Consider the following 13,532-nt stretch of genomic DNA (forward strand, 5'->3'; position numbering starts at 1 on the left):
GCCTTTCCCCCAGCAGCCACGCTACGAGGCCAGCAAGCCCCAGGCCCAGCCTCTGCCTTTCCCCCAGCAGCCACGCTACGAGGCCAGCAAGCTCCATGCCCAGGTACAACCCGAGCGTGAACAGTTGGGCGACGAGTCCAGTAAGTTTCAGCCTTGGCCTTTCCCCCAGCAGCCACACTACGAGGCCAGCAAGCCCCAGGCCCAGCCTCAGCCTTTCCCCCAGCAGCCACGCTACGAAGTCAGCAAGCTCCAGGGCAGTGAAGCCAACTCTCCAAGTGGAGGTGTGCTGCAAACCAAATCTGGCATGTGGGACTTGGCTGACCCAAGAAGTTTCAGACCCATTCCAGTTTCATTAAGAAATCTCTACAGGTGGCCACAGCAACAGGCACCCATCTACAACAGATGTTAGCAATAGGTATTTCTGAATGGTTGTCTTTTATTTGTATTTGTTTTGTTTCTAAGAAGCTATAAAAACTCCATTTATTTTTCTCTCCTCAGGTTCTGGCCTCACCTGCAGCTCGTTCTGGCATGGCATCAGATTTTCTTAAATTAATAAAGTGCACAGAGCTGCAGTCCCTGGCTATTGTTAAAACTTCCTGTTTGTTCAGTTTTATGCATGCTCTCATGATAAACTGAGCTGCTCAGTAGATCTAGGTTTGTACTGTTGCTACCATAATGTTGCAATATACAAACTGATGCACAAAAGGCACTTTTATTTCCCCCCTGAAATAGTTAAACATAAAATTCCTCTCAGGCCTTAAGCCCCAAAGACTGTAATTATCTTACAGTTGTGTAGCTTAGCAAAGCAAACCTGCTTAGCTTTAATGTTTCCCCAAGTGTTCAGGGTTCACAACCACAATTTTCACTTCAAGAACAAGGGGTGGAAACATGGCAGTTTAATGCCTTCTATCAATGGCAAAAATTACAGTCCAGTCAGGACTACAACCAACCAGATGCTAAACGGAAAATGGTGGTAGTCTGCCAAGCAGGTGGTCACTATTAGGGATTAGCATAAACTAAGGCAATTCAAAGCACAAGCAGCGATTATAGCTTTGAAAGGTGTGGGTGTCTTGTTTTTGGGGCCCAGTTGTGAACTTTGATCATGCCTTCACTGTCAGTATCAGGTGTTGTCTTTTTGTGCCTTAAAAGTAAACTGTATTAACAGACTCGGATTAAAGTGTTTTTATTCTGTAGAGAATATTCACTATTGCTTTGTCTTTGGACAAAAAGTCTTGAGTATTAATATACATATCTCATGGATGTATCATCAAATGCTACTTTCTTGTCTTTTCACTTTTCTGCTGCTTCTTGCTCAAACAGCGTCCCACCCCTCCTCCTCTGATAGCTGTTATTAGCTTAGTCATCTCCAGTTTGGGGAGATAATGACAGTGCTGTTTTTTTGGACACTGACTTCCTGTGTGTGTGGTGTTTCTCCCTGTCATTAAGCAGCGAGTCTGTGTGGTCAAAATGACACAGCTTTGACTGCAGGAGACGCTTCACCATCCGATCCCAGCTCCAATGAACTCGCTGTTGGTTTTCCATTTTCAGCTTTCGTAGTGTCTGTTGCTTGTTTGGGGGTTTTACCATACTTTAGAGATATCATTTATTGTAAAACTTTTTATAGATATTTTGTAGCACACCGTTTACAGTACAGTGTTGTGGGCTTTGCTTTACATTCAATCAAAATGCACTTTAGTCAAAAGTGCATTGCAGTTCATCTGCAGTAACATATATTTGCTTTATGGATCTTTTACTCCCTCATTTATTTAAACAGTGTCAAATCGTAACAACAACCACTTCAAGGCGCTTTATATAGTAAGGTAGACCCTATAATAATACATACAGAGAAAAACCCAACAATTATGAGCCCCTATGAACAAGCACTTTGATGACAGTGGGAAGGAAAAACTCCCTTTTAACAGGAAGAAACCTCCAGTCAGAAACTGCATGAAAGGCTACGGTTTGCAAGGCAGCAGATGTAAAGCAACCAAGGCAGATGTAGCTGCTTAAATCAGTCAAACTCTATTGAACAAAGTGTTTCAAAGATGATTAAAAAGCTAATAAAAGAAATGACATGCTTCAATAACTGACATATAATTAACAACACAAATCAAAGAAATTAATTACAAATTTGAATGAGTAAAACATTACAAAAAATTAATTGATAATAGTTAGAAAATAAAATAAGCTATAAAGAAAGATAACTTTAGATAAAATAGATTAAAAGGAGTACACCATGTACAAAGTCCTGATCAGTGAATAAAATAACATAATCCAATGGTAAAGACTAGAAAACAGCCATCCTGTGGTTTAAAGAAAACAAAATAAACTGGAAATAAGTTTGAATATTAGTCCAAACAAAATTTCTATAATGATCGATTCTTTCAATAGCAGATATTTATTTTCTAGAATCAGTTCTCGTACTTAAGTATAGATATTTTAGTAATTTGAGGTAAATTTGTAGTTTATCATTAACAAGAACAGTAACTATATTACTGGAATTTTCTAAATGACGGTACGAACCACAACAGTCTGTTGCAGGGCAAACACAGAGAGAGAGACAACCACTCACACTCACATTCACCCCTATGAGCAGCTTAGAATCACCAACTAACCCAACCCCACTCACTGCACGTTTTTCGACTGTGGGAGGAAGCCGGAGTATCCTGAGAGAACCCACACCAACATACCAACTCCGTGCAGAAAGGCCCTGGCCTGGATGAAATTCTAACCACCACACTAATGTTCAAATACCATTAAGAGCACTGCACACTGTGAGACAACAGTGCTACTGCACCACCTGAATATCTAATCCAATAGTATTTTTTAACATCTGTTATTTTTTACTATTTCTTACTTTTTTCTTGAAGTTTCTTGAAGTTTGCAGCTGTTTCTTCTGTTGGAAGAGGCGGCCATCTTGGAAAATGCTATCGCGTTAAAATTCTAGTGACTGACAGGATTTTTCAAATTAACGGCTCCAGAGAGACAAAGACACAAGATTGTAACAGTTCTCTACTTCTCTAGTTGTGTAGTGTGTTCTCTCATAGAGTCCTCAGAGGTCAAAGAATATAAAACAGCTCACAGTAAGATGTAAAGACTAAACATGACCCGTTATGGGTGGGTGGAGGTGAATGCTCTGTTCTTTCTGCTTCAGTATCTCATCTTGATAGTTCAAACTACAGAAAACAGAATGCTCTTACAATCATCTCTACCAAGAGGTGATTGTAATGTTTGTTATGTGGTTACATGGATAATGTAATCCACTGTGTGTTGTTGCTTTTTCTCATACTGTTTTCTGCCAAAGCTTCACTGACTATATTTGACCATTAGATGTCCTCCAACCTCCATGAACACCAGAAGTCAGACGTCAGGGTGACGTCAGGGTGACACAGACAAAAGAAATCACTGCACAAGACTTCAACTGACCAAACTTTCTTTGGTGTCCGGCTCATTTAAATTGTAGCAAACTTTAATAATAAACTCATTTATGAACTTCACTTTGACAGTAATTTATACTTTTTTTTTATTATATATTATGAAAAAAAAGGACTTGCTACAATAAAGTGCATTGATATCATTTAGTTGAGGGAAAAAAAGACTTTCTTATTCCTTTTGTTTTACATTCAGGTAACAAAAAGTGATCTCGGTGCTTGACAGTGTTTACATAATCCAGCATGTTTAACTTATTTACATAAAGTACATTAGGTATAAATTATGAAGTAGATGGTCGACCTGACATTGTACAGTACATGGGAGATACACCAATTCAGAGCTGGTCTTATATTTCAAAAACCACCTTAAACCAATCAAGTGTTGGTGGAGTTGGATTTGACACTTCCTGGTTATTAATTTTTTGCTGGCTGCTAATACCTCTTGTAAGAGCTTTGTGTCCCCTCCCCGGACCAAGCCAGCAACCAGGCCCAAGTACAAATTTACAAAATTAATATCAAATTTTATCTTAAAGACCTCACACAGAGTCTCATGAATTCCCAGCCAGTGATTATTTAAGTTAGGGCAGTCCCAAAAGATATGGGAATGATGTGCCTCTTCTGATCCACATCTTCTCCAGCATTCTGCTGTCCCATTTTTATATTTAGTTTGATGAGGGCTTTAGAAAAATCGAATAATGTTCTTCCAGCAGTGGTCTCTCCAATTAATGAACTTGTTGAGTACCAATGAAAATTACAAATCCTCTCCCAGTTCTCGTTTGTTCACCCATCCCTGATTCCAATTCCCATTTAATCTTAATATTTTGAGTAGTATCCTTCCTGGGCTGAGAAGCACATCATATAGTTTGCAGATTGCCTTTCTCAGAGAACCAACACATGCTCATTTAACTATCTTAAACATTTCTGACTCAACCGAGTTTGGGTTTGGGATATTGCAATGTTTGTTAAAATAATCCCACATTTGAAGGAACCTGAAGAAACCTACTTGTCTTAGGCCAGTTCTTGTTTGTAAAGATTGAAAACTCTGTAGTGTCCCTTTATGTGTGAAGGGATGGAGTGTTGTTAGTCCACTCTCTATCCAGGACTGAAATCTGGTAAATAAATGATTCTGTTTAATAAATTATGCTCATGCTTCAACATTAATATCTTTTATGGAAAATGTGGGTTCACTGTGAATTTTCATTATTGCATTTTCTTTAATCTCCTTTTTGGCTGCTCTCGTTACTGTGAACATACACATGCACTTATATTAATGCACATGTAAATGAATGTATGACGTGTATATATGAGTGTGTGGAACAATATGCAAACCAGGTTCACAGATGAAAACACTGAAACACACCTCACCTCACAGACTGAGCGTCAGACTGGTTCATGAGAAAAGATGAAGATTCATCTTTGTGATTTTGTTTCCTGTAGATCCACGAAACACTCACTAGGGGGCGGTATAATTTTAAATATCTGTCCTACTCAGGTTTCTATTTCTTTAAATCACGAGCTCGTAATGAAATGAAACTTTAATTGTTCAAGAACCCAGATCAGTAGGTTATTATTTTGTGTGGCTGCATTTAGAAGTTTTGCATGAAGGACAACTTCACTTGCAGACTGACAATAACCCAAATAAATATTTTAATGACTAATTCTTTTAAATATCCTGTTTTTACTCGTCTAGTTCTAGCAAACAAACCACAATTTACCTTCTTTAGATTTAAATGCTGGAAACAAAACATTTGTTTTACTGATATTATTTTTCTTTTACATGTTTGAACAGAACAGATTTTTCTGTAATGTTAAATACGGTCATTTTTCATATATTATTCCACTTAACAATAATTTAACTCTTTTGTGATCTGTAAAAAAAAGACTAAGTATCAATATGAAATAATTTAGACTGTTTGTTCTTTGTCACAGAGCCATGCCTTTCTGTGACATTTCTTTAGCACATTTTCTCTAATAAAATATTAATATTGCAGGCCTCGGCGTGTCTTTTGTTTAGAATGGCTTTGGTTGTCATACTTGAGCAGTTATTTGGGTCCTTTGTGTTTCTGTGTCACTAGCTTTATATTGTGCAGTCATTTCCCAGCGCTATCACAAAGACAACACCCTCATCTTTCCATTAAGAAAAAACCTTCCTGTGCTGAAGGCGGGGCCACGGGAACGCGCGTCCACGACCTTCCAAGCGCACTCCCGGGCCGTGTCTCCTTCAGCTGTGTCAGAGGAGCAGGTTGGTGTGTGAGGTTGAGCTTCCCCGCTCTGGCGCGTCTCTGCTCCTCCGGCTGAAATGGGATTTGTGCGTTCCGAGTGGACACCGACCGGCTCCTGCGCTCCTGCTTCTGTCCGCCTTCTGGTCTCCTTCAGCCGGGGAAACCCTGCAGCGCAAGTGTGAGCGCTTACATCCGCACCGAACAGCGTCTCTCTCCCTCCCTGTGAAGCCCGTTTGTTTCCCGACGCTTCATTTATGGACTAAAGAAGCTCCGAGTGAGCGTGTTTGTAATTTCCGTTCACACAGCTGAAGATGGAGACGATGATGGAGAGGGAGTGCAGCGCGCTGGGGGGGCTTTTCCAGACTGTCATTGGAGACATGAAGGTAACGCGAAAAAGACGCGATTGTTCCACCTGATCCTGGTGGTTAACATCTGTGTTACACACATCTGATGTTTAAGGCAGGGCGGCTGCTGCAGAGGCTTCTGATCTGCAGACCCTGTTGCACAAAACCAGAGAAAAGCGTTCCGCCTGTGCTGGAGATTTTAGCGACATCATTAATTTTCTAATTAGCCCGAAGTGGGAGGTGAGCGCAGTCTGCTGGTTCTTAATGTTCAGGATCTGATCGCCTGCAGCTTTCTCCAGCAAATGACTGTAGCATGTAAACCAAGCTTCATCCCGGTAACCAAACACAGCTGCAGGCTACTAATGCATCGGAGGGATGAATGGCACTGTTGCAGTGACACTGCAGGAGATAAACACACAATGAAGTGCAAAATGCTCGGTGTCCTCCCCGAGCTTCACAGGAAAAATCACACTCCCGGGGTTTTGATTGCCACAGGGGTGCGACTGCTAGGATGGGCTGCTTTAAAAAACAAACAAACAAAAAACATTTCAGATATATTTCAAAATCAATCTCGTCTGTAAGAGCTGCCAGAATTGTTGTGCCAGATAAAACATTTCAGTCTCAGGCATGAAATAGTGACAGAGCTCGATTTGTTGGAAATTCAACAGCTTTGCTCAAACCTTTTAAAAATGGCTGCTTTCATTTGTTCCAGCTTTTAAAATGTGAACATTTCTGCTTGTCTTTGTTCTAATTGTTGCTTTTAACTGGGTATTTATGACTGAATTTTCCACCTTTCTGTGTCAAACACATCATTGATTAATTGAGGAAATAAATGGCAGCTTAATGACAGTGAACTGAGTCATTAGCTGCATTTCCCTGAGCAAGAACACAATCAGTTATGGAGACCCGATGGCTGTAACTGGGGTGTTCTGTTGTAACGTTCGTGGGGCTTTAGTGTTTGCATGTCCACCAAAATGACCCATATTTAATTTGAATGGCAGGTTGTAACTGGCAGACACCCATCAATTGCCATACACATGTAGCACATACACTGTAGGAAAGACGCAAGCTACTCATGAGCAAATGGCAACGCAATCAGACAGCAACAAGCCGTAATGACCGACACTAATACGAGCTGCCATACGTTAACCAGAGGACAGAAGTAAATTAATAGCAGCACTTTGTGTAATAATCAGTATATGTAGATGAGAAGTGGTTAATTGTAGATGAACTCTGGTGACAAACCAGTAAAATAGCAGCAGTACGTTACAGAGACTTCCCATCAGCCCCTCCATCCTGGGTCCTGCTGCGCCAGGCTGGCTGTGGTTCAGGGTTTATGAGTTTTACTGAGTCAGATTATCTCTCTGAGAAGAAGATCTGTTTTCCAAAATAGACCTGAAGACATGAAGCATTCATTTTCTGAGGACACGGCACAGCTAAGACCAGATATTAACAAAATGAGTTTTATTAACAAAGCCAGTTATGAGTCCAGCTAATATCTTCAGTCTGTTTTCATTCTATAGTTTGATGCTTATCTGAATTGGATATTGAATATGGAGCTCCTGATGAGTCAAACTGTGTATTATTTTGTAAAAGTCAGCATCACTGTCTTTGGGTAAAGTAACAACAGGACAGTCAGAGGTAGAGTAAACAAACAAAGCCACAGATCTCAGTCTTTTCTACATTTAAAGAAACAGTTTATTTAAGAATTGAGGCATTTTTTTTGTAACCTTTGACAACACTCAGTAAATATTTGGCAACTTAGAAGACCTCCTGCTGTTATTTAGAAAGCCAAAGCTTAGGATTTCAGCTGCTTGGAGTCCTTCTTTTTTATATTTTTGGCTCAGATGTTTTCACTGTGAGGCAAGTCTGGACTTCAGGATTCAATTCAGTTCAGTTTTATTTATAAAGCGCCAAATCACCACAGCAGTCGCCTCAAGCCGCTGACAGTATTAGGATGCTGTTGATTAACAACACTCGTTGTGTATTCTTTCCTTGTTGTTGTGCCAATACCTGTGCATATTATTCAGCATTAGTGGGGCCTTCACTGATGTGCAAGTTACAAGGAATTACCTCCAGTTTGTTCATGTAAGTAGGCAGTCTTCTTCTGGAGTCCTGCAGGGTTCTGTGCTAGGACCACGCTTCCTTTAGTTGCATTGTTATGCAGATGATACCCGACTCTATCTATCCATGAAGCCAGATCAATTAGTTGAACTGCTGGAATGTTTTAAGGACCTGACTTCTAATTTCTCATTTCTAAATTGAGATAAACCTGAGTTTATTGTACTCATGATCTGATATTAATTGAGTGCTATAAAAATAAAACAGAAATAAATGACCTTTGTCACAGGTCATAATGCAGTGCTGCGGTGAAGATCAGAGATTTCTGCAGATTCTCTGATATAACTCACAAATTATTTACTTTATGTTACATTAAAACATGTTAACGATCGACTCTTAGCTTCTTAGGGAGGCTCCTTGGAAAGTAAATAAATAAAAAGAATTAATTGTGAGATATTTCACCAGATTTTTCAAATCTCATATTAAATTAATGAGTCCATTCCATAGTTTTGATATTTGTAATGTTTTCAGTTTAATATGGCTTTTAAATGGTTTGTAACAAGTTGAAGTTTCTGTTTGTTAACATTTACAAGGTTTTCTGGTACAACACGTACGTCTTACCTTCCCCTGCTGTAACAGTGAGGTCCTGGCCCCTTTGTAAATTAGTCTCTGGTTCACAAAGCTCTTTAATGCGGGGTTCACACTACACAATGCTGTTGTTTAAGAAGATGTCAGATCAGGTAATTAGAGTGGGAGACAAATGACAGACTATGCGTTGGTCCCCTGACAAGTCGTAGCTTGCACATTTTTCACAACCTGAGTGATATCACCAGAAAGTGGTGCCGGCGAAGCACCACAAAGATGGTGGCAAACGTGCTGTGTTGGCATGGAAAAGCGCTTTGGATGCCCGTAGTGTGGATATGTTTTAAAAGTCTGAAGCCAAATGTATTCTTAGGTCATGGTGAACAGTCCAAGGTGCAGCACTGATTGTTGTCAGCCATATGCTAGATTAGATAAAACGGTCATCAGTCGTTTACAGACCCGACTCCTGACATCTTCAGGCTGTTTTCCTGCTGATATCATGTAGCTGGGCCCTGACCCAAGCCATTGAATCAATCTAATTGGTTGATTTTTTTTTTTCAATTAAGATTTGTAATGCACTGTTTTCCTGCAAAGGTTCTGACATCATGAGCACCTAATAATACACACGAAAGTTAAAGCTACTTTATTCTCATTTTTATCTTAATTGCTGAATTATCGTCATCATCCACCGCCGTTTGGATCAGACATGTGAGTCACAGACGGTCAAAGGTTTCCTTTTGTTAGTGTAAATGTGTGTGGGTGGAAATGGCTTCCACTCTGTCAGTGGGGAGACTCCAGTCTCCTGCGTTTCATTGTCTTTTACATGCAGACGTTTTGTCTGCGTGTTTGTGTTTGTGGTGTGCCCGGCCTGATGAAAGCCTCCCGACTCCCTCTGTCATACTTTGTGTTAACATGTAAAGTGATCGCTTTTGTATCGCTTTTAAAGTGACGCTGGATTCCTGTCACCTGGTCCTCAAACATTTGGAAGCTTTGAAGGTTTCATGTTGTAAGTTCTTCCTCTTGATACACACCATGAAAGAATGACTGTTTAGGGCCTGCTGGGAAAAGCACAGTCGAGAACTTTTAGTGTGGTTTTACTTTTTCAGTTGTTCATGGCACTGTTTGGCTTTAGGTGTCATGTAACTGCGCTCATGAGCTTGACCTCCTACCCTCATTTTATTAAGATGAGGGCATAAAACAAGCATTGTGGCCTCTTTTCACTTCACTCATATCCTCCCTTCAAAATATTTCACGCTCAGTTTGTTATGATGTGCTTAGCATGTTGTGTACATGCAAAAGGTTTCCTGCATCGTGCTGTATGAATGTGAGGGTGTTTGGCAGCGTGCAGTCCATCAGCTCCACATCACTGTGCTGTTTAAATGGAAGCAGACACATTACTGTTGATCCGTTTAAGTGGAACCGATCTGGATGTTTTTCCCTGGAAGAGAAACGGGTTCATCCTCTTATACTGTGAGCTGCTTGACTCTGAGCTGCGTGTGCCTTTAAACTTTCATTGTGCGTTCGCATTATGAACGGACAGTGAACCGTGGGTTTAGATCGTTTCTTTGACGTGCTTCATGCAGCATCTTTATGGTGTTAAAGATGGATTAAGCCTGATTTGTCTGATTTTTCTCTGGGTACTCCAGCTTCCTCCCACAGTCCAAGTACATGCAGTTAGTGGGGTTGGGTTAATTGATGCTTCTAAGTTGTCCATAGGTGTAAATGTTAATGTGAATGGTTGTCTGTCTTTATGTGTTAGCCCTGTTATAGATTGGCGAGCTGTCCAGCGTGGGACATTTACCCCGCCACCCTGAAGTGGATGGATTGTATAACAGAGACAAAGATGTGTGTTAGCATCTAGCAGACATAAATGTCCCAAACTTCTGTTTGAATGCTTTGTTGTTGTACTTCTGTAGTGTGTGAATCAAGCGTTGTGGGATGTGCACTGTGCCTTTTGGAGGTTGTTGACGTAGCTCCTTTGTAGATACTAAACTGCTCTTACTCTCAGACATGCCCAGGATTGCCTCATTGTATAGCATTGATCTTACCTTATGACATTTTTATGTCATGTAAAAAATTTTACCAGCATTTTCATGCATATTGTGATACATCACAGACCTAATGACACCAAACCAACACAAAAGACAAACAATGTAACTAGCTAGCAGTAGTGTTTCCATCAGCTGTGGTAACATAACGTCTGCTGGTTGGAAATAAGCTTGTAATCCTTTTCCTACATTTTGCTTCCAATGAGGCAGCTATTGAGGGTAAGCATGAACGTGAATGCATGAACGTGCTTATATGCTCAAAGCAGCGAGTATTGAGGAAGTATGTGATTTAAAATGCAGCAGGTTCTTTGTCTGTCTAATGAATATGCTCCATTATTTGCTTTGTATACACTCGCTGAGCCCGTCTGTGGTTGTTTGCTGGAAATGATGGGTTGTTTTTAATATGTGGGTAGAGGAGAGACTCAGTCATGCAGTCTGAATGAAAAGTAAAGGAAGTCAGAAAGTATGCGGAGCTCCAGAGTAATGTGACCGTTTTCCACTTTTTAATGCCAAACAATTTATTTACATTGGATGTCAGATGAATATCATCCTTTCTAAACAAAACTGATCAACTCTATGTTCACATAAACCAAAGCAATACTAATAAAATGAAGATGGTTAAATCTTGTTTTGTCTGAAGAATCTTAAATAAGAGCACAGTTGTATAAAACACAAGTAATCAAAGTGGTTTTTACTGATTAAGCTACTAGATCGAAGTATTTCATGTTAAAACTCCTGTTAGGTTAGCTGATGGTTTTAAATCCCTGACAGCAGTGAGCTTCCCAAACAGGATAATGCAGATCCAAGCCCACAGGAGCAGCTCATAGGGCAGAAGAAGACTTTGACCGAGCCTCCAGGAGTTTCCTCCTGCGTGTCTTTTTAATAAATGGATGTGAGTCAATCCGGGACATTCTTTAAAAAGGACGTCAGACATTAATGAGAGTGCAAGGCCATTATCAACTCATTAGTTTCCCCTCCATCTCATTTTGAAGTTGCTGCTAACGTGTTTTACAGCATTTACCTCAGGGCAGCAATTAAACAAGACGGGCACATAAAGAAACAAACTGGAACCATTAGACCACTGGGTGGGGACATATTAGGGATATGTGGGTGTGTGTGACGCATAAAGTATATGAGTGCATTTATATATATTTGTTAAGTCAGACATCAAATGAAAGATCGGACAAAAAATAAATGCTATAAAATAATCCTTATCCTCCTATATACTGTAGATATAAACATGCATGCTTACATCCGTACCCACACCTACATCTATAAATGTAAATATTCAGGAATATTATATATATGCATAATGTCATGATTAATCACTCCCAGACTTAATCAGACGGAGCCGATCCAGAGCGGGACAAAAAAACAGACCTCGAGGAGGGGGTCGGTTTTATCAGGTGGAAAATGGTCGATTCATTTTGGCATTGTATGTTATAGAAGAAGTCAGCGACCTGGTGACCTGTGCATGCTGCCCACCCCCTGTGGTTCCCAAATCAGTCCTGACTCGGTGACCTTTAATCGGGTTGAAACAGAGGTGGTTGGTCGTTTGGTTTGGTACCTGCGTGGCACTTTTCTACTCAGCCGAGCGCTCACCCAGTCACACACACATTCATTCAGTGCTTTGATCTAACATGATTTCTAACATTCACACTCCAAGCAATTCATTAGGAGCAACTTGAGCTTCAGGATCTTTCCTGAGGGTATTTCAGCATGCGGAACTTGAGGAATCTGGGATTAATCCATTGACTTTCCAGTTGGTAGACGACCCATTCCTGAGTCACCCCAATTTTCGTGTTCATGTGTGTATATTTGTTCACCAAAGATATATGAGGTAGTACTCCTGTTCGAAAGATGTCCCGTGAACGATTACACCAGAACCAGCAGCAGGTGAGGAGTGTGCTTCTATCCCGTGATCACGGAGGTTGGACCCGCTGCAGTCCAGGGCGATGGAGTTGGAATTCATTGGGCTGATTACTCAGTTATATAAACTTTAAGAAGTAAAACCTTTAAGACAGTCGTTCGCATACACAAACGCACACACGCACTGATTAGCAAGTAGACACAACTCTCTCCACCCAACAACCTCAGATAAACTAAGACTGAACATTAATGTTGTGATGACATCAGTGTGTAAAGTGTTTTTTGCTACAACTAAACAACACGGCTTTCATGTGTGAGAGAGGGAGTGTAAGTAATGGACATGAGCACATTCGCTTGATGCTAATTGCCATTTGTCTTGAACTGAAGCCTTAATCACCTCAGACCTATAATAAGCCTGGTCTCTTTCTGCAGCGGGCTGCTGGTTAGACTGGTCTGTGAGTCAGGATTGTCATGGAAACATCACGGACAAAGCTGCAGCATTGACTTTGGTTCTCTGGCCAAATGGGTCACTTTGTTTTATTGTAGTGGTGCTGACATTGACTCGTGGGGAGTGAACTCTTGGCTGGCATCTGATTTAATTAAATGTAGGTACTACTACTGAAAATCAGCATAGTAAAAACATATAAACAGCAGTAGCAGCACCCTTTGTGCTTATCCTGTAACACAGAAATGAAAGACACTCATTTGCTTTTGTATTTTTCGGAGACTTGAAGAAGATCGAATCAGTGTGGCACATATATTGTGTGCAGATGCAAATCTGCTACCACCTGCCAGCGTAACGTTAACAAAGGAAATTAGGGCTGACATATCCACCATACAGTATTCAATTCAGTTTTATTCATACAGCACCAAATCATAACAAGAGTCTCCTCAAGGCGCTTTATATTGTAAGGTAGGTCCTACAATAATACATTCAGAGAAAAACCCAACAATCATATGACCCCTATGAGCAGC

General features: G+C 40.5%; 1 protein-coding gene and 1 long non-coding RNA gene across 4 annotated transcripts in view; both read left to right on the top strand.

The window, feature by feature from the left end:
* The first annotated feature begins 6 nt into the window (after positions 1-6).
* LOC102202176 (uncharacterized) lies at positions 7-1,275 on the top strand. Its single transcript, XR_312275.1, has 3 exons — positions 7-103; positions 152-415; positions 499-1,275. It is a non-coding gene; the product is annotated as an uncharacterized LOC102202176 (long non-coding RNA).
* A 4,324-nt stretch (positions 1,276-5,599) lies between these two features.
* Positions 5,600-13,532, top strand: part of LOC102202461 (MTSS I-BAR domain containing 1) — a 66,548-nt gene continuing 58,615 nt past the window's right edge. For all 3 annotated transcript variants that reach the window (XM_005752037.1, XM_005752036.1, XM_005752038.1), the window contains exon 1: positions 5,600-6,036. In XM_005752037.1, coding sequence (XP_005752094.1) covers positions 5,965-6,036 — 72 coding nt within the window. In that variant the 5' untranslated portion in view covers positions 5,600-5,964. The remainder of the gene's footprint in view (positions 6,037-13,532) is intronic.

Source organism: Pundamilia nyererei, unplaced genomic scaffold, assembly GCF_000239375.1.
Source record: "Pundamilia nyererei isolate P.nyererei 1_Seehausen unplaced genomic scaffold, PunNye1.0 scaffold00340, whole genome shotgun sequence".
Lineage (NCBI taxonomy): Eukaryota > Metazoa > Chordata > Actinopteri > Cichliformes > Cichlidae > Pundamilia > Pundamilia nyererei.